The 21,746-nt window shown below is 45.2% G+C and overlaps 1 protein-coding gene across 2 annotated transcripts in view; it reads left to right on the top strand.

Moving 5' to 3' along the window:
- The window catches only part of NUP58 (nucleoporin 58), a 412,103-nt gene that overhangs the window by 44,407 nt on the left and 345,950 nt on the right, over positions 1-21,746 (top strand). For both annotated transcript variants that reach the window (XM_069202234.1, XM_069202233.1), the window contains exons 2-3: positions 8,791-8,936; positions 11,746-11,781. In XM_069202234.1, the coding sequence (XP_069058335.1) occupies positions 8,791-8,936; positions 11,746-11,781 (182 nt within the window). The remainder of the gene's footprint in view (positions 1-8,790; positions 8,937-11,745; positions 11,782-21,746) is intronic.

Genomic DNA, 21,746 nt, shown 5'->3' with positions numbered 1-21,746 from the left:
CGTCTGCACATCGACGAGGGCTTCTTATTGCCTGGATGATGGCGTCGCGTGGAGTCGGGCAATTGTGACGTCATAGTCGACGTGCAGAGCTAGAAGAACATTTCCATCGAGGGCTGGCGCGTGGGGAAAATTCTTTAGGTGAGGAATCCACAGGTAGTTGTATCCATCAGAATATGATCACATCTCCACTAAACAAAGAAGTACTTCATGAGTGCCATAGTGAAGGCTGCAGGCCCTCTGGCCAAATACCTCCATGCATGGCTGAAGGTCATGTGTAATGAAGAGTTAGGTGGTTATAGGGGGTTGGCCGCAGGGTCTGGCCTGATGCTAACCCTTGCCGTGCTTGGCGTGGAGTTGGTTTGCACAGGGGGTTGGGTTGGCAGCAGGGCCTTGGCCACAGGTGGTTGGATTAATGTAAAGTAAAAGTTTTAACAAAAAAAAAAAAAAAAAATTACTGAAGGGGAAAAAAAAAAAGTTACAGGGAGGTTATAATTAGGCTCACATTTGAAACGTACAAAACCAAACAAATTTACCTGTTATTTCAAGTAACTATAACTGTCCACCCACCTTAAGCCGCAGCGTAGCCGGGTAAAGCATATAGTCCAGATCCCTTAGCTGCTTGTTTGCTGAAATAGAACGTTTTTGTGCTTTTTGCACCTGCTCTGTAAAGTCAGGGTAAAGAGAGAGATCAGATCCTTCATGCCGCAGTGTCTTGAGTTCCCTTACTTTTCACAGAGATACTTCTGTAGTGTAGTAATTTAACTATCACTGGCCTAGGAGACGCCCCCGGAGGCAGTCTGGGGCCAAGCGGCCGATGCACTTGCTCAACCACAAATACGCTGCAGAAAGAGGGTGACCAGCAGTTGTTCGATATGTCTCTGTTGTTGATGGATGTTGTCTTTGCAATACCCACCACCCAAAGGTTACTCCTCTGAGACCGAGCCTTCAAGTCCTTGACCTTGGCTTGGAGAGCCGCAAGTGTTTTACCCATCGCAGATTGCGTCTCAGCCATGGTGACATGCTTGTCCTCTTTTCACATAGGCCCTCATTATTCTGATAACACTACTGGATTTTGAGTGCCAGAATCGCCTGCGGTGTGGTAAACAGCCTTACCCACTACAGATGACACCTGTCGCCTCAATCTGAGTTTTGCTCCGGCTAACTAGCAGTGCCTCATCTCTACCCAAGGGCAGGGATGGTTGGGCAGCCAAGTGCATGACATAATTGATTTTTCGGAGAAACTGTGGTCACTCAGGTCTCATCCGTTTCTCTGTTACATTAGTCTCACATACACAATGACAAACCGAGGCAGTATATGTTTCAATAAGATTTTAATGAAGCGGCTGCATCTTAGGTAGCAAAGCATTGGCTGCAATAACCAGGACGATACAGCATGACAAGATTAAAATTGTGACAAGGAGAGTAAAGCATAGAAATAATGCTACCATATGGTCACTAGAGTCAATAGACTAATTCCTACCTAGGTTATAATTAAGCACAGCGGGTTAAGCTCTAATTCTGCCCTTGAGGTTCCCCTGGGAAGACATCGTCCCCCATACCTGAGCAAAGGCCTCAAGTCTGCATAAGCAGCTGTAGCGAAGCGGTCAGCAATCCGCATACAGTCGTGGTTCTCTGGCTGGAATCTCCCTCTAATGTGTAAGGGACAGGGAAGTGTTTTTATAATAAAACAGCTGATGTTCTGAGAAAATGTCCCTACGTAAGGATGTGTGTTTTTCTATGAATATCAGAGACAAAACCTGTACCACGTTCACCGGCAACCTATCTTACTACAGCCGTGAAAGAAGCACAGAGTGAGCAAGAATGTCTTGTTTGAGAATGTAGTGCTGGCCTAGGCAAAAACAGCTAGATAGAGAGAAATAAAACGAGATAGCACAAGTGGCTATTGTAAGAATAATAAATGAAGCTGAATAAAATATATCTAGGTTAAAGTGCACAGCGGCAGGCCTAGTATGCTAAAATATCATGCGAGGAGCTGTGACTAAAATGGCTACAAAACACTCTGTCCGAAATTCTGCGCTTTGTTGTGTCAAGACGCTCTGTGTCCTTATCGAGTCACTCTGTCATTTTATCCATCCTGAACGACAGTGCATCTATTTTGCTGTTGATTTGTAGCGAGACTGTGTTGCTTTGCATTGAGGATTTGTTTAAGATCCAGCTCCGCTTTGGAGTCCGGATCTCCTGCCTATCATCTTTACGCTACTTGCACACCCTGTGTGATTTGCGTTGTTCAAAGTGCAGCTTAGTTTGGGATTTGTCTGCACTGCGCTTGTCTTAGTCATACACTGCAGTTGCCAAAACTTGTAAGTGATGCAGTAAGGGTTGAAATTCAGTGCCCTTGAGCACCTGTCAGTGAGGTAGGCACCCAACCCCCGAAAGGGCTCAATGCTTTAATTTTGCACTCCATGTGAGTTTATAACTAAGGATCGCCTGCCGCACTCTTGTCTCTCACAGACATAGATAATAAGAGCTCTGGAAGAGCCCAGGCTGTCAACTAACAAGCTGTAGGCTCTTGGTGCCCAGCCCGGGGACAATTAGTTGTGTGTTATAAGAGCGCCAGTGGTTGCACGTTCTGTTCTGCCATGGATGGTTGAATGCCCCTCAAGATTGGGTTACCAGTGATGAGGAGGGACGCCCCCAAAAATGTCCTAGAGGTTCTGCAACACAATGTCCGGGGGCCCAAGCTGTCAGCCAGAGGGGGACGGGGAAAGACTTCAGCCCACCTCCCCCGAAGCTGTAACATACACTGCAGCCGGCCTGCATTAGTATCATGTGACCTCCATCGCCATGTCCTGGGGCCGCACCAAACTCAAGGGCGCACAGGAGAGCACCCAGCCTGGGCCAGTCCCCTCCCCTTAATAGGGTCCAGCAACGAGCACCCTTACGGGTGAGCAGCACCCCCAGGAAGGGTCGCGCGGCAGCCACAGCACATCCAGGCCTGCGCTGCCAATCGGCAGACCCAAGCACTGCCCCAGAGTGCGCTACATAGCCCGCTCGATCCAGCACAGCAGACTCCATCAGACCACTCCATTCTGGAGCACAGGTGCCCAAGAGAACCCGCTGGCAGCGGTAGGGTGGCAAAGGTCTCCAGGGATGGCAGGATTGTGACGGACCAGTGGCAGCCAAGGGAGCACTCTCAACCTGTGGCCATCTTGCACCCTGGCATTATTCCAAACTTTTTTCTTTTATTGTCTAGTTTATGTTATCACTTGAAAATGGCAAAGGCAGCTCTTTGTTCAAGTGACAACAAAAACTGAACACAGCAGTTGTCACTTGAAACCAAATATATCAGTAATTACTTTTACTTCAGAAACATATTTGCCACACACACAATTCCCACATTTGAATGAACTGTTAGGTAATTGTGGTAGCCAATCAGTATTAGTATCCCAAGCATTATAAGGAATTGTATCACTGGGACTAAGTAAGGTGCGTAGTGTTGATGCCTTACTGTTGACCATGTTAGGTTGATCTGATAATAAACTTTTATGATCCAGATCTAATGTTAGGACATCCCAATATTTGCATAGACTGTTGAAAACCTTTCTATTGCCATTACAGTAAGTGGTGATAAATCTAATCTCATTTTTAGAATTAACTAAATGATCCCTTAGTTTTTGCTCTCTGTTATTAGCAATTTGTAAAGTCTTGGGATCGTACCCTCTTAAGCAACCTGGCAGTGATGCCTAAAGCTTGTTTCTCATATTCCACTTGTAGACTACAGTTCCTTTTGGCTCTCACGATTTTCCCAAAAGGAATATTACTGATTTGCCTTTTAAGATGCTCTGATTTTCCATGCAAGGTAGCATTAGATGAGGTTTGCTTTATAAACAACTGTGATAACAAGAAATTGGTATCTATATACATTTCCAAATAAAGCATATAGAGGGTTAGCTGTATTCAAGACTTAATGAGGGGTTCAAATAGGCATGATGTGCCTTGAGGTCTCTGACTTCTCCCTTCCAAATTTATAAAAATGTTGTTGATGTACTGGCCCTAATAAATAAGCTAATTGTTGTCATACGATGGTCCCACCCAGGTGTGCACACTCTCGTACCAACCCATGAATAGGTTGGCATCAGAAGGAGCAAACCTGGACCCCCATTGCGGAAACACGCAGCTGATGTGACAGATCATTCTGGTAAAGAAAATAAATGTTAGTTAGAACAGTTCCTACTAGCTCAATTAACATGTGGGAATGATGAAAAACTGGCTGATCTAGTGTAAAGAAAATCTCTAATGGCTTCTATAGCACTTTTATGTTCAATACTGGTATAAAGACTACTTACGTCCATAGTTACCATGTAATAATCTTATTCCAGTGTTGTGGAATTCTTATAGCCCGACTCCCAGAACATATAGTTTAGGGGTCAAGGAGAACAACCCCCTGCAGCACAAATCTTTTGGCTGCCAGTTTACAGTACCATATTATGGATCAAGGAAGGGCATTGTCTGCAGTTAAGGTAATATTTGTGTGTGTGTGTGTGTACATTAATGTTGTTCAAACTTGCATTTATGGATCATTAATGCAAAGCCTTTATTATTAGGGTGAGCGCTCTAAGAAAATGTTGTAAGCTCAGACTGCACAGCTGACCGTGATCCCAGTATAAAAATGTGTACACATGTTTGCTAAGTTTTTAACAATATTAGTCAACATATAATACTCCCAGAATGCTCTCTGATTAGATGAAAATACTTGCAGACGCTCTGAAAGTAGGATTGACTCTTTGCTTTCACATTTGTTCACGAAAAATGCAATTAGGAAAAATATGTTTTGCTAAACTACTGTGAGATTTAAGGTACCATTTCTTTGTAGCATCATCCACTAAAATGTGTTGATGCATGCTTGTATTGGCCAAAAAATATTCATAATGAAAAATCAGTGCAACCAGCTTAACAAGATAATGGGAAACATGAAAATATACAATCATTGGCATAACCTGTAGGTCAGATATAGGTGGTGAGCCTTTTGTTTTTGTTAATGCTTGTCTAGTTTAGACTTGGTTTTTGTAACACTTTGTTATGGGAACTGCCAGGCTCTCGTCTCTATAACAAACATTAGCAAAAAAGCAATTATATTTTTTGGGCTCTGAAAGCACACATTGCCACAGTAGTATCTGGCACTGAACAAATATGTGCCGATATGCTCCTTGTGAAAGAGCAGAATGCTAGTCTATAGACAGAAAGAGAGACAGAATTTTAATAAAAACAAAAGGTCTTGGCTAACTCGAGCTAGTTTGGGGCCCACATATTAAGTATAATAATATTCACAAAAGTGCACCCATGATATGTCGTTGCATTATGCAGATTTACAGCTTTCATGTGTGCACATTAACTTACAAAAGCAGGTAATTGTACTCCCAGAAAATGTTTTGTGAACTGCATTTTAGCATGAGCAAATATGCAGGTGTAGATTTGCTCATGCAAAAACCAGTTGAGCGTTGGCAAGTTCACTTTCCCTCCAACCACTTTTTCTCAACTGTGGAAGAAGTTTTATTCCTGCCCTTCTAAGGAGTAAATTTCCAACCTTCCTCAGTCTGGGAAAAAATAGAGAAAAGCTGGTGAAATCCCCTAAAACATGCTTGTTAGTAGGTTTGCACAGACTCACATTCCAACCCTGGAACTATTGCTTAGCACTACCTTCAAATGTAGATTTGTGGAAAGGTGGCAAAAAGGGGGAATTGCTAAAAACTATAGTAGGGTTTGAATCCTAGCATAATTGGATTTCTGGCATAATCAGAGAGGCTATTATCAGAGCTCTTCTACAGTGAGATTGCTGCCTTAATTTATCGCTGCACTATGTGGCAACAAAGGTACAAGAGGATTTTTTTTTCACAGGACAAGTAGATTTATAAAGCAGCCTGTCTCATGGACAAGTGGATATTTTATTAAACTCCACACCCCTGCTTCTTCCCATGTAATTTCATTCAGCTGTTTCAAAAAGTATTTTGTGCTTTTTTATATAGGTAGGCAAAGTAGTTACAAAGGGAGCTTAAAACCTATCTGTGTATTCTGAACTATGTTCTGTCAAGCTACCTATGCCAGCAATTATTTTCCCTGGTTTATCTCGTAGTTTTTTTTTTATTTCAATGACCTGCTTGTTTTTTTATATGAATGTGTTTAATAGTCAACTATATGCTAGGTTTCTAGGAAGAGCATGAACCTTTCTGCCCGATACCCATTTCTATGTATGTTGTATTAGATGTATTTTGCGTGATTTGTGGATATGGCTTTAGTGTGTGTGTGTGTGTGTGTGTGTATAGATATATATATATATATAGAGAGATAGATAGAGACTGTCTCGAAACACTTGTTGCTGTTTTTAAGAGGCAACTAATATTGGCATTATCTCCTATGTTCGTGACAACACCAATTGAGTCTATTTATGGGTTTTTCAAGTGACAGCTAGTTGGCGGTATGTGCTATGTTCAGTAACCACTAAAATTGACCAAAGACCTGTCATTGCTGATTTCAAGTGACAACATAAATTGGACAATAAAAGACAGAAATTTGGAATAATGTATTAGTAATTGGCTCTATTCTCAGGTTACCTTTTTGCGTGAGTATTGTTTACCTACGCTGGTAGGGTACCAGTGTTTCTGAGAATTTAGCTCCAAGCAGTTGCTTGATAGCCTCTCTGTTTGTGAAATATATATATATATGCACCATAAAACAATGTACCTGCTGATTTAAACGTGAGAAATTACAAAGCAATACACCTATGCCTCTGTGTCCCTCTCAGCTCCGTATTACATAGCAGCAGTTATATAGCTCTTTCTACCCCTATGTGGGGTGCTGAAGAGCTTACCTATATGGGTAGCATGCTACCCAGCGTAGGGTGTGTGGCTGGAAGGGTTTTATCTTTGTTTTGATCCTATGTGGGAAGTGCTTCCATGTTGTCTATTAGGATCACTTAGGTGCGGTTATCGTATTATGGGATGCAGCGCTTAGCAGTGTGATGGATGAGAAAGTGTGAGACAGGCACACAGTTTGTTTTTCAGTATTCTAAAGCTTTGAGCAGCTCAGCAGGTCCCTTTGTTATTTCTCATTTTCTCGGTTCACTTAAGATTACTGCACTGGGTTGTCCATGCTGAGTTATTTTAACGTTTGTGGTTCTGAGCAGATGTAGGTTGGAGGAAAACCTGGATCAGAGATCTGCTGTGATGGCATTTGTTACTATCATCTCCTATTCAACAGCCATTGTGAGATGTCAGAAAGCTATGATAACATATAACTAGATGGGACCCACATTGGTGAGCTGCATTAAAGTCCTCTGTTGTCCTATTGCATGTTACAAATTGCTTCAGTTACTCCATGCCTGTTCATTTTGTGATGGGTGGTTTATTGCTGTGTACTGGAACAGTACTGGGGGAAAGATGACCCTTAGCAGTTTTGTCTTATATGAGTGTGTTGCAGTCTAAGGAAATTATTATGCAGTCTGTATGCACTACAATCAACTTCCAACTGCTGAGTGTTATGGTATTAGTGTGTTTTTTTTATATTGTTTTGTAATTGCACTTATCTAGCACTTACTACCCTGAAGTAGCCGCCTGCGTTTTATTGCAGCATTCCATTCCTCCCACTTCCTTCCATGTTGCTGACATTTGTTTTGTTTGGCTTTATTAGTGCTATCCTCGTTTACCACTGGCTCCTAAAATAAGCTTATTTTACAAAAGAAACACCCAGTAGTTTTAGCTCACTGCTCACGAAAGCCACAATATACACTTCCTGGTAGAATGTAGCTAAACCTAGAAGCAATGATGTGAAACTTGCTTAGCATCTCGAGTCACTCTTTCCAGGGCCCCTCCCTGTAGCACGCAGCCCATCGCACACAGGGTATTACTTATCTCCTTCATTGGGGGCCATAAGTCTTCTCCGGCTGCTCTGCTCGTTGAAATACAAGGCAAGAATGCTTGCAAGACGTTTCATTCTGTTAAAATAAAGAGAAAATACTTTTCCAGCCTTAATTTCTAATTTCTGTGCCAATAACTCCAACTCAAGAAAATGTGAGACCTATTGCATTGCAAATGCGTGTTTATTTTTTGTGTATTGTTGGTTATTGGGATTCATCTTGCTCTCTTAAGAAAACCATGTCATAAATGTACTTAAGTTTCTATGTGGTAGATTCAATTAAGAGGAATTAGGTGTGAGCTGTAGTGAAAGAGGAGAATATATGCATTGGCTGGCAGTTTTAATAGATGAGCTATGGAATATTAGGTGTTGTTAGGTTGCAGGGGTATAACTTTAAAAAAGAGGATGTGATCTATGAAATGAGATATGGGCACTTTGCAGTGATACACTAATGGGGTTATGACAAACAAAAATATGCCCTGGAGTAGGCAGTGGTCTCTATGATCAGAACATGCTTGGTTCTGCATATGGATTGGGTCTGCCAGTTCTTTGACCTGGCAAGCACATGTATACATCCGGTCCTGACACTGCCCTGGCAAATCCTGTGAGCACGTGTAAGGGGCTCCGATCTTGTTGTGCTCTGCTCCAGGGGGCACACACTTTAGCCGAGGTTAGTTCAAAACTGCATGCTATCTTTTAATCTCATCTTTTTTTTTTCTTTTTTTTTTTCTTTTTTTTTTTTTTACGACCTTTCTTAGAGCTATATACTGCTGTACTTTTTTATGCATTGAAAGTATTTCTGTAATGGCTGTACATTTGGAAGGTTTCAAAGAGCTAAGAAATCATGTCATCATTTAAATTACTTGTGCAATATAAGACTCAGACTTCAGTTCAATAGCAATGTTTCTGTTTGTTTTCCAGTTCGAACACTGGCACATCAACTGGTATCAATTTTAGTACACTTGGTGCCGCCACTAGTCAATCAGCTACCGCACCAGGAACCTTTACTGGCGGACTCTTTGGAGCCAAACCTGCAGCAGGGTTCACATTAGGCGGCTCAAATACAGGTATGCATGTGTAGCTATTTATAATGCAAATCTACCTTGGAAGAAACTTAGTGCTGTTTGTTATTAGGGGGTTTCTAATTTGTTTTGTATTATCAAGCAGTTGCATTGTATTTCACATATTTGCAGTTCTATCACAAATCATATATTTACAGGAGTGCTGAAGCAGTGATTAAACCCAGATTGCTACGTTCCAAGATATAGTGTTTTTTCTGGTTTGTCACAATGTCCATCCTTTTTAGGATCGAGCCTGCGTCGCATGCGTTTCGCTAAGCGGGACGCTTTAGTAATTAAAAAGGGCTCGGAGCCCTGTCCACGTCACGTCAGTGTCTGTCATTGGCTTGTGGGCTTGCCTGTTAGAATGTGCTTGATTTCATTAGTGGAAGGCATGCACATGTCATGCCTTTTCCGGTGGATAGCCCTCCTTGAGCGCATCGACCAAGTACAGAAAACGTGCGAGGCTCGCTGTTTTCTGTCCGGCTCCTGGACTACTTTTTCTCTATTTTCCCAGCGCGATCTTGCTTGGCAGAAGTCGAGCGCTTTACATAGTATCGGCCCTGTTACACAGTTAATTGCACTTTTCCGGGTTACGTACATAAATGCACTTTTTCCGATAGGTTTCATTACCAGTGAAAAGTCGGGTTAGGAGTTTACAACGCTATCAGCTCTAACACGAGCAAACGCGTGACCCGTTGCATTGCAAATGCTTGTTATGTTTGTTTTTTAAGTATCATATGGAGCAGTAGAACTTTCGTAGGAAGCAGAGCACTTCATAGATATATATTTTTAGTAACTGGAGGATCTGTGATGTTACAAGTTATAGCCAATAGAACAGCCTCGTTTTTACTGCCCATATGAGAATTAAGTGACACTGTCAGGTGTGCCTCCTTTATATCCAGTCTAGCCATCTAATCGCCTTCCTGTAAGAGATTCCGGACAGGGTGGCTATCTGCCATCTTGAGATTTCTGTAAATCAGCTAGTTGTGAGGTGCAAATTGCTCACCCCCTTTTTGGCAGGAAAATGGTTTGCCTTACAACCCAGATGAGTGAAGAAAAGAACCATGAATGCCCCCCTAGGTTTATTTCCTTGTCCACCATTCTTATAGTATTGTACTGAAAAAACAGTGGGAGCTGGACATATCAGTTGTGTAGTGGCTCCAAAGACGAGTAGCAAAATGAAACAAAACAGTTACGTTCAAAATTGTTCTGTTGTAGAATACTTACCTGTTCTTATGCATGAAACTTTTCTCTTGTAAAGCTCCGTCTCCTTTTGGGGTCTTGTCCATACAATATGAATCTGCAACGGCAGCGTGGTCTGTGTCCTTATGCTTTGAAGATTTCAAGGAATGTGCTCATTAGTCATTTGATGCACACCTGAAACCAAAACTGAAGACTTCTGTACAAAAAACATTTGAATTTTTCAGACCCAAAACTAGATGACAAGGAAGTGCACGGATATAAATCTACAACCGTATAAACTCAGATTGTTCTGCTTAGTAACGCTTTTCCTTACCTGCCCCATTTAACTGTATCCAGGGCTCACATTCCCTTGCACTATGTGCAATTGGACAGCCTCAACAGTCTACTAGAAAATTATCCTTTCATTTGTAGAAAGAAAAAAGCTGTTCATGTGCTGTAGGTCAGAATTGAATAGTCCTATTTATGCAACTGCAACTGCACATACGTGATGTTCCTAAGGGAAACCTTGTAAAAATCCTGGTTTATTAAGAAAAGTACTAGAAAATATTATTGTATATCTTTTAAGTTTGCTGCATACAATTGGGATAGATGTTGAGCACCTACATGGCTTATCAATATTATTTTGATAGCCTCCAAGATGGTAAGGTAGACAAGTGGCATTGAGAATCCATTCAGGTAAAGTACTTTCTCTTCAGACCTACCCTTTTTGAATCACAATAGGCTATGGCTTACAGAAGAAAAAATATCCATCCAAAAGATGCATGCATGCCCCCCCCCCCCCCCCCCCCACACACACACACACACACACACACACTTTTAGAATCATCTTCCAATGTCATAAAACAGTGAGTTGAGGTGATCCTGCATGACTGGCCATCCAGGCAGTCTGATAATACTGGTCAATCAGGGAATTTGTACGATTTACCTAAAACACATTTGCCTTCTCTGTTCATTTCTATTTAATTGTTTTTTGAATGATGGGGGTCCTTTGTTCTGCTTAGGCGTACTGTATGTTTTGGTGGGCTGTTTTAGCTATGAAATCGGTGTAAAATCATTGCAGTCCTAGAATGTTCTGGAGTAATGGCGATGTTGAAGGAGAAAAATTAGTATTTGAGTGAGGAAGCATTGCATCTTATGGAAAAAAAATGTCCAGTCCAGTGCACGTTATGATTTCTGTGGACGTGCTATCTTTGCATTGTTTTAGAACACAGTGGTGGTGTATAAGTCTCTTAGCAAAGTTTCAGTGGTGCAGGCAAATATGGGTCAGAGGAAGATTTTCTTGTGTTGTCAGTCTTTCACTTATGAGTAAGCTGCTGAAGGATTCAGCCCTGTTTTCCAGGACTGTACCCATCCCTAATACTATACTCAAGGAGTTAATAATGTTGTTTTTCATTGTCTCTGGATAGGTTAGTTGAGTGCTGGAAAAAAGTGTGCGTGTGCCTGTGTGGGATGACTATATCAACTCTAAATTGGTCACTTTTTTCTGGTAATCTGTCTAACTTTTAATTTGACAGGATTAATTTCACAGGGTGTTTACACATTTTCCACTGTTAGATTTGTTTTTTGATGGATTAATGTAGTAACATAATTTACATTCTTTCTTTCTTATTAGGAACAGTTGCACCTCTTACAACAGGATTATCACTGGGTAAGGATTTTTGTTCTATATTTTGAAGTGAAAACTATGATACAATCCGGAAACTATTTTTTTATTTTTTTTATTTTTATTTTTATACTCTAGTTAGGATTTCACAGTCTCTCTGAGCTCTATAGAGCTGTAAACAGTATGTCAAAAGTGGCCTTTTAAAGGAGTAGCAATATTCCAGCTATGGCATTCAGAGCCGGATGATATTTCAGATGAAAATTATCCCTGCAGACATCTGGCATTCTTTTTAATGTGCTTGCCTTCTTATGGGTTTAAATGTTTTTATTGTATTTTCAAAAGCACAGAATAACAAAGTGTTCCCTAGTTATTATTTCACCCATCCTGTCACCTTAAAGCCATAATAGGCACATTTACTGTAATCTTTACGCTCACCCTGAGCACTATACCGATGGCCACTGGATTATGCAGCGATAAAGGACCAAATTGTTCTGCAGAGTTGACTAAACCTATAGTCTGGGAAAGAAAAATTATGTGGTTTAATACAGCACTATTTCTCAATGTTACCTGGTTAAATGTTTCCTCTTATTAGTATCATTTTAACACCTGAATACAGCAACCCACAGTTGAAAGGATCTGCCCCTGCATTGTGTTGCTTACGATGCCCTATGTTTTAGCTCAAACAGATTTATTTTTCTTGAAATCTTTAAATTATGCAACAGATGCTGCTTTTCCACGTTAGTATGGATTCACCAACTGCATTATTCCAGTACACAAGTATACCTCAGTGGCTGTTTCATAGCTATGTCTCCATTCTTTTGTTGCCCACTTTCAAGTGATATGAGGGTCTCACTCTTTCTGATGGGGATAATATGTGTCTGGGGTACTTAAGGGTTGCACAGAAATTCTCATGCGCACATGTTTTCCCCCGCCCCCCCTACTTTCAGGTTTAACACCCAATCTCACGGCTGAAGCTTTTGTCTTTTACATAGCTAACATATGGCCAGAGTATGTGCACCTTTATTCCTTCTGGTTTCACTCACCTTACACTAATTAGTTGCCATGAAACTAGTAGTGGCTGTGCATTTTTTTTACTTACATCCTTTCATTTGTATTGGAAACACTGCTTTTAGGGGACATCACTAAATACCATTTAGTATGTCCTGGATTTGTTAATACCTTATGCCTGAACTGTCACCATAACCATTAACCCCCCTTCGTACCCCCCCCCAGATTCTGGTAAGATGTTGCATCTCCAAAATATATAAGCACTGTGTGTTTGTCCCCCATGCTCCTGCCAGCAGCAGTCTGGTTTCGTTGATACCATTATTATAGCTGAGTTGGTGTAAATTGCCATTGTAAGAGGACTTTATATGGATGCTGTTTTCCTGCCATGTCTTGCATTCTTGACTGCTCTAAACAGCAAGTCTCCCAATTGTGCTTTTGATCACTTAGTCTAGTATTCAATCTCACTTGTACTTCGGTATTTACTCCATCGGGTGGCTCTATTCAGCTCCGCATAGCCTCATTGGTGCTGGATGTTAATTTGTGGTCATCTATATAGGTGCCACCCCGGCATGCGGGCATCAGTTTTATTTTTCTGTCTGTGCCAGACAGCGCAGGACCGAAGAGAGCTACCCCTCTGCCGCTTTTCGACGGGCCTTTTTTTTAAAACAATTTGTTCAGTTTTTTACTAGTGTATCGAATGTCTCTGAGGAAGCCTGGGTTCAGACTGTGTGATGCCTGTCACTGACCCCCCCCCCCCCCCCCCCACCCCCCTCCCAATCTTGTTTGCCTGTGGTGCCTCAAAGTCCGTAAATCTGCTTGCAGTCGGCAACATCGCCACGCAAGACTCCGAGAAGATCTTGGTACCAGTTGAGAAGAAGGTCGCGGGCCTGATCTCAGAGCTCCAAGTCCTCTTTCTCCCATTCGAGGTCCTTGGGGCACTCAGGAAAGAGGCACAAGAAGAAGTAGTCTATAGGAAGCTGGCCTGGTGTGTGATGGACACCTATGGTGTTGGTACCTTTTATTCCAGGTCCAGGCAACCCCTATTAGTGAATGAAGATAGTGTCTAGGAAGTCGGGGCTCTCTAGAGGTAGCTGTGGATGAGCAGCCTAGACTTATGTAGGAGACATGCAAAGCTTATGCAATGCCACAGTAGTCACACAGTAACTTATCACACATAAAAGGAACCACACATTGTTACAAAACTAAAGGTACTTTATTACAGTAAGACTACACTAGGTTACTTATAGGCAGTCCTCCTAACTGGAGGTTAGTATACACTTTACATCTACACAATAGCAATCAGAAATTAGCATAGAAAACAAGCATTGGCAAGAATTGTAGAAAATAGTGAGGGCCCTAGGGGAGGGCCACACCATATAATAAAATGGTGGAATGTGAAGTGAAGCCCCCCCCCTCCCCCAACCCAAAGGTGTGGAGTAGTTAGAGGGGAGCTTGGAGAGCTCAGGACCACAAGAGGGGAGTACCTTAGTGATCCCCAGCAACCAGGGGAGCAGAGGGAAGTACCTGGCGTTCCCAAGGACTAACAAGAGGACTTCGAAAATGGTCTGGTCCTGTTCTTGCACAATCCAGAGGGAACCAAAGGTGGATTCTGGAAGAAGAGTACCTGCAAAAGAGGGGACAGTCCAATCCAAGACCAGTCCGGGCAGGAGCCATTACCCACTCTTCTGTGGATGAAGATCCAGGTCGACGGGGGAAGAAGACCAGCTGTGGAGTCCAGGAGCTGCAGAGGAGTCCTTGGAGCAGTGCAGATGGTGTCCCATGTCGGTCGCCGGGTCGCAGATGGTCAGTGGTTAGGAGAACCACCAACAAGCCTTGGCAAATGCAAGAGGAGGCCAAAGAAGAGTTGCAAGGGTGAAGAGGACCAGCAAGGTCCAAGGGTCTTGACCCTTGGAGGGGATTCAAGGCTGACCCTCAGCAGTCGGGAGAACCAGCAGAAGCGGTCGAGCCCCCACAGGCAACCCACTGCCAGCAAGCACAGTAAGTTGCAGTGAGGCCCAAACAGGACACCTGGAGAGGAGTCCCACGTTGCTGGAGCAGCAGAGAGGAGACTGTCCTTAGAAGGATGAAGAACTGGGGGCTGGGGCTACTCTGACCCTAAAGATCCCTTGGAACAGGAGACAACAAGCCTTAGTTGCTGCAAGAGCTGCGGTGCACAGTGGTACTATCCTGCAAGGAGAGACAAGGGCTCACCATCTCCCAAGTTCGACAGTAGGCAGAGCGGACCAAGGTGAGCACTTCAGACCACCACGTGTGATGCAAGATCCACACAGTTTCAGAGGAGAGCAGATCAGTGCACCTGGACGTCATTGCTGTAGATGCCTGCAGATGCAGGGGAGTCACTCCTTCACTCCAAGGGCGATTCATTCCTGCTTCTTGGGGTAGCTGAAGTCTTTCTTCCCACAGGAAATCCTTTGTTCTGCCTTCCCCCTGCCTGAGCTGGTCAAGCAGCAGGAGGGCAGAAACCTGTTTGAAGGGCTGCAACAGCGCAGGCTTCCTGGAAAACCCTGGAAGACTGGTAAGGGCAATACTTGGGGGGGCTCCTCTAAGGAGCCCCCAGAGTGCATGGGATCATTCAACCAATACTGGCATTAGTATTGTGGTATGAGTCCGACATATTTGATACCAAACATGGCCAGGTTAGGAGTTACCGTTATGTCGCTGGACATAGTTAGTGACCTGCGTCCAGTACACTGGTAAAATGTCTTCCCTGCACTTATGAAGTCCAGCGCAGTGAAACTGGAGTATGTAGGGGCACTTCTGCTAATGCAGGGGTGCCCTCACACACAGGGACCTGTACCCTGCCCTCTGGATTGGAAGGGCCTGCCATAGAGGTGACGTGTAGTGACCTGGTGCAGTGACCTGTAGTGAAAGGGTGCATGCACCTTTTCATGCAGGCTGCAATGGCTGCCTGCAGACACATCTTGCATGGGCTCCCATGAGTGGCACAATACATGCTGCAGCCCAAGGGGGACCCATGGTATCCCAATGCTCTGGGTACCGAAGTACCATATACTAGGGACTTTTACGGGGACACCTATATGTCAATTGTGGAGTGCACATAGGTCCAATGGAACCAAACTTAGAGGGCGAGAGCACAATTACTGGGATCCTGGTTAGCAGGATGCCAGTGAAAACAGTCTAAGCATACTGATAGCAAGCAAAAAGTGGGGGTAACCATGACGAAAAAAGGTACTTTACTACAAAGTCATCCAAGAGGACTTTGACTTTACTTTGTCAGCCGACAAAACGAGTGGGGAACATTGGTGTTTCAGGCGCGGTTCTACAGATCCATAAGCAAGTTTGACTCCATATCTCCCACCTTTGCAGGGACCCGGTCGGCACCCGCTCAAATAAAGGAGCTGTACAAGGCCATGCTCCATGTATTTGAGCAAACCAACCCCCCTTGCGCGCCTTCGGGCCATCCTGATCCATGCCGGCGGCCTTGGCCTCAGCTCCGGCAGAGTCTCAAGGATCAGAGTCTGGATTCAGACCAGCGCCAGTCGTACCTAGGCGACCTTCCCTGGCGGCAGTCACGACATCCATGGTGCCAACCCCATTCTTATAACCAATGAGCCAAGACTGTGTTGCACGATGACGATTCTGGTGCCGACAGTGCCCACATGTCAGACTACTGCCTGACCCAATGCCAGGCATGGGAGAAGAGTGGGAGGGGTTGCTGGACCCTTTAGAACTCCAGCTGGAAAAATGCATTGACTGGTATGAGGAGCTAGGAGAGGCCTCTCCAGAAACTGGACTGCCCCCCCCCATCCACCCCTCCTCCCCAGTGACTATGGAGGAGGGAGTGTCCTATTCAATGATGGTGCGTAGGGCAGTTGAGGTTCTCGACCTCGAACTGCCATCAGTAGCGGTCAAGGCCAGCATCTCCACACATCTGAACCCCTTTTGCCATTCAGTGAAGCACTTTCAGATGTCCTGCTGGGAACTTGGTCCAAGCTCAGTGGCTTTTGTTAATAGTACGATTGCTCAATGTCATCGAACCGCTCCGGGTTACCCTAGTTTTCTCAGCTAACACCCCACCCCTGAGAGCTAGGGGGTCCTAGCCTCTACGTCACACGCCTCATTCCCTTCAGCTCCCCCGGATAGGGGATCCAAGAGGCTGGACCATCTTGGGAAGAAGTTTTTTTTTCTTCCACCAAACTGGCACCGAGGTTGATGAACACCTCATGCTTATTTGGCAGTGTAGGAAAGTACCCGCCTTCTGGCACGGTTACCCCCCACTTTTTGCCTATTGTCAATATGTTTTGACTGTATTCACTGGGATCCTGCTAACCAGGACCCCAGTGATTATCCTCTCTTCCTTTAAACTTGCTTGCACCACACATTTGGCATACTGATGCCCCCATATAAGTCCCTAGTATATGGTACCCAGGGCATTGGAGTACCAGGGGTCCCTCGTGGGCTGCAGCATGTATTATGCCACCCATGGGGAGCCCATGCAAAGTGTATCTGCACTCCAGCTCCACTTTCATGGACTTCGTGAGTGCGTGGGATGCCATTTTACGTGTGTACTGGAGAAATAGTAACTCCGAACCTAGGCATGTCTGGTATCATACGTCTGAATCCTTTCTCAATACTGTTGCCAGTATTGGAAGTATGATTCCATGCACTCTGGGGCATAAACGTGTGCACTGGTTCAGGGACCTCAAGACCCTCCCCTGTCCATCACCACCCCTTGATTCTGCCATCTTAAATCCAAGGTGGGTAGAGGCTCCTGATGGGTAGTCATCTGGCTAGGTGACCAGTCCCCCTTCCAGGGCTATTTAGGGTCTACCTCTTGAGTAGGTCCTCCGATTCGGCTTGCAAGACTCTAGCTGGACTCTTCTACAACCTTTACTTTGACTTCTGGACACAAACTGCAACTGGACCCTCCAGGAACTGAAAATCTGCATCCACGACAAAGACTCTGCCTGCAACATTGTTTCCACAGCTCCTTCCTGCTTCTACAACATTTCCCCGGCTCTGTATCCTCTGAGGCAGTAAGTCTTCAGTCTGCATGAGGAAGAAGGAATCTCCAGTGGAGTGAAGGAACCACTGTCCTCCATCTGCAGGCACCAACTGCAACGACTGTAGGAGAATGGCTCCCTGTTGCAGTTACCCCCCGCTTTTTGCCTGATATCGATGCTGACTTGACTGAAGTGTGCTGGGACCCTGCTAACCAGGCCCCAGCACCAGTGTTCTTTCACCTAAAATGTACCATTGTTTCCACAATTGGCACACACCCCTGGCACACAGATAAGTCCCTTGTAAAAGGTACCAGTTGTCCTTGGAGCCTTACTGTGACCAGGGAAGGCCCGTAAGGACTGCAGCATATGTTGTTCCACCCTAAGGGACCCCTCACCTAACACATGCACACTGCCATGGTAGATTGTGTGTGTTGGTGGGGAGAAAAAGGCAAAGTCGACATGGCATCCTCCTCAGGATGCCATACACACAAAAATACTGTCTGTGGCATAGGTAAGTCACCCCTCTAGCAGGCCTTACAGCCCTAAGGCAGAGTGCACTATACCACAGGTGAGGGCATAGCTGCATGAGCAATATGCCCCTACAGTGTTGAAGTCCATTCTTAGACATTGCAAGTACAGTGTGGCCATATTAAGTATATGGTCTGGGAGTTTGTCAAAAACAAACTCCACAGCTCCATAATGGCTTTACTGAATACTGGGAAGTTTGGTATCAAACTTCTCAGAATAATAAACCCACACTGGTGCCAGTGTTGGATTTATTAAAAAATGCACACAGAGGGCATCATAGAGATGCCTCCTGTATTTTACCCAATCCTTCAGTGCAGAACTGACTGGTCTGTGCCAGCCTGCTGCTGAGAGATGAGTTTCTGACCCCCTGGGGTGAGGGCCTTTGTGCCCTCTTGAGGCCAGAAACAAAGCCTGCTCTGGGTGGAGGTGCTTCACATCTCCCTCTACAGGAACTGTAACACCTGGCGGTGAGCCTCAAAGGCTCACCCCTTTTGTTACAGCACCCCAGGACATCCCAGCTAGTGGAGATGCTCGCCCCTCCGGCCACTGCCCCCACTTTTGGCGGCAAGGCTGGAGGAGATAATGAGAAAAACAAGGAGTCGTTACCCACCAGTCAGGGCAGCCCCTAAGGTGTCCTGAGCTGAGGTGACCCCTGCCTTTAGAAATCCTCCATCTTAGTTTTGGAGGATTCCCTCAATAGGATTAGGGAGGTGCCCCTCTCCCCACACGGAGGAGGCACAAAGAGTGTGTAGCCACCCTGCAGGACAGTAGCCATTGGCTACTGCCCTCCCCGACCTAAACACACCCCTAAATTTAGTATTTAGGGGCACCCTAGAACCCAGGAAATCAGATTCCTGCAACCTGGAAAAACAAGGACTGCTTTGGCCCCAGCCCTACCGGCCTGTCTCCTGACTCTAAAAACTGCAACCAGCGACATATCCGACAGGGACCAGCGACGTCTGAAGCCCCAGAGGACTGCCCTGGACTAAAGGACCAAGAAACTCCAGTGAGCAGCAGGTCTGCTCAACAACAGCTACTACTTTGCAACAAAGAAGCAACTTTTAAATACTCCGTTTCCTGCCGGAAGCGTGAGACTTTTCACTCTGCACCTGACGCCCCTGGCTCAAGATCCAGAGAACAAACACCACAGGGAGGACTCCCCTGCGACTCCGTGAGTAGCCCGAGACAACCCGCCTGAGCCCCCACAGCGACGCCTGCATAGAGAATCCAGAGGCTCCCCCTGACCGTGACTGCCTGTAACAAGGGATCCGATGCCTGGAACCAGCACTGCACCTGCAGCCCCCAGGACCTGAAGGAACCGAACCTCAGTGCAGGAATGACCCCCCCCCCCCCCCAAGGATGCAGGTATTTACCTGCTGACAGACTGGAATCGGAGCACCCCTGTTCTCCATAGGCACCTCTTTCATCTCTGCACTTGACCGGCCCTGAGATGCTGGTGTGGTAACTTTTGGGTTGCCTTGAACCCCCAACGGTGGGCTGCCTATGCCCAGGAACTGAGACTTGTAAGTGTCTTACTTACCTCACAATCTAACCTTTGCTTACCTCCCCCAGGAACTGTTGATTTTTGCAGTGTCCATTTTTAAAATAGCTTATTGCCATTTTAACAAAGACTGTATATGATATTGCTAGTTCCTAAAGTATATAAGTGAAGTACCTTGCTTTTAAAGTGTTTACTGCAAATCTTGAACCTGTGGTTCTTAAAATAAACTAAGAAAATATATTTTTCAATATAAAAACCTATTGGCCTGGAGTAAGTCTTTGAGTGTTTGTTCCTTCCAGGAACTTTTCTAAGATGCCCTCTGGGGTGTATTTCACAATAAAATGTACACTGGCATCAGTGTGCATTTATTGTGCTGAGAAGTTTGATACCAAACTTCCCAGTTTTCAGTGTAGCCATTATGGTGCTGTGGAGTTCGTGTTTTACAGACTCCCAGACCATATACTCTTATGGCTACCCTGCACTTACAATGTCTAAGGTTTTGCTTAGACACTGTAGGGGCATAGTGCTCATGCACCTATGCCCTCACCTATTGTATAGTGCACCCTGCCTTAGAGCTGTAAGGCCTGCTAGAGGGGTGACTTATCTATGCCATGGGCAGTGTGAGGTTGGCATGGCACCCTGAGGGCAGTGCCATGTCGACTTAGTCATTTTCTCCCTTCCAGCACACACAAGCTGACAAGCAGTGTGTCTGTGCTGAGTGAGGGGTCCCCAGGGTGGCATAAGACATGCTGCAGCCCTTAGAGACCTTCCCTGGTATCAGGGCCCTTTGTACCAGGGGTACCAGTTACAAGGGACTTACCTGGATGCTAGGTTGTGCCAATTGTGGAGACAGATGTACAGGTCAGGGAAAGAACACTGGTGCTGGGGCCTGGTTAACACTACCCTCTGATAAGCCTACTGCTCCACCACACTACCACAAAATATAGCATTAGAATTATCTAATTTTGCCACTATCTTATCTCTAAGGGTAACCCTTGGACCCTGTGCACACTATCTCTTACTTTGAGAGAGTATATACAGAGCCAGCTTCCTACAACGACCACTGTCTCGATCTCCTCTCATCCTGAGCTGCGAGGATCCTGCATTACGGGTGGTGTCTGGAATGGTCCACTTGGTCTTTTTTGCCAGCTGTCCAACTTTGGTGAAGTAAGTCCTTGCCTTCCCACAAAAGATAGTACCACGTGCACTGCGTCTCTTGCAGCTACCAAGGCTTGTTGGCATCTCCTCCAAGAGCTCTTCAGGTTCTGTGTAGCCCCAGCACTCTTCCCTGCGACGCACAGCCCTCTGCGTGCTTCTCCTGCAGCATGGAACCCTTCTTCAGTTATGCTGCGTGGGCTCCACTGCGACTCCTGGGTCCTCTTCAAGTGGGTCTTCTGTAGGGGCTGCCTTTTCTTCTGTGGACTCTCTGCCGTACTGAGGGTCCCCTGGTACTTCTCTCACGGGTTGAGTCCTCCTGGACTTTGCTGGTCCCCAGCAGCTCCACTTTTCGTGTACCACGACTCTTACCTTTGCCAAGGGTTGTTGGTGGCTTTTCCACCCCAAAGACAGACTGAAATCTTCCATCAGGTGTGGGATGTCAACTGCATCCTCCAGGAAGTCTTCACCGAATCCAGGGCTGCATTGTTGATCATCTTCGTCCTACCGTCGACCTTACTCCTGCAACCACAGACGGGGGTGGGTAGTGGTTCCTGCCACCACTGAACACTTCTGCGACTTCTGGACTTGGTCCCCTTCTTTTTCAGGTCTTCCTCTTCAGGAATCCACCGCTGGTTTCTTGCTGTCTTGTCTAGGTGTTGGAGTAGCCTCATTTTAAGTCCTTTCGGTGGTTTGGGGAAAATCCAGTAACTTACTCCTTGCTTCCTTTTCACTCGGGGCACTGTGGTACTTACCTTTTGGGGTTTCCTAGTTCCCCCAGCCCCCTCTATAGAGTCCACTTACCTGGGTGGGGGTCCTGCATTCACATTCTA

Source organism: Pleurodeles waltl, chromosome 8, assembly GCF_031143425.1.
Source record: "Pleurodeles waltl isolate 20211129_DDA chromosome 8, aPleWal1.hap1.20221129, whole genome shotgun sequence".
Taxonomy (NCBI): Eukaryota; Metazoa; Chordata; class Amphibia; order Caudata; family Salamandridae; genus Pleurodeles; species Pleurodeles waltl.
The sequence above is the reverse complement of the archived record's forward strand: the minus strand, read 5'-3'. Positions and strand labels throughout refer to the sequence as shown.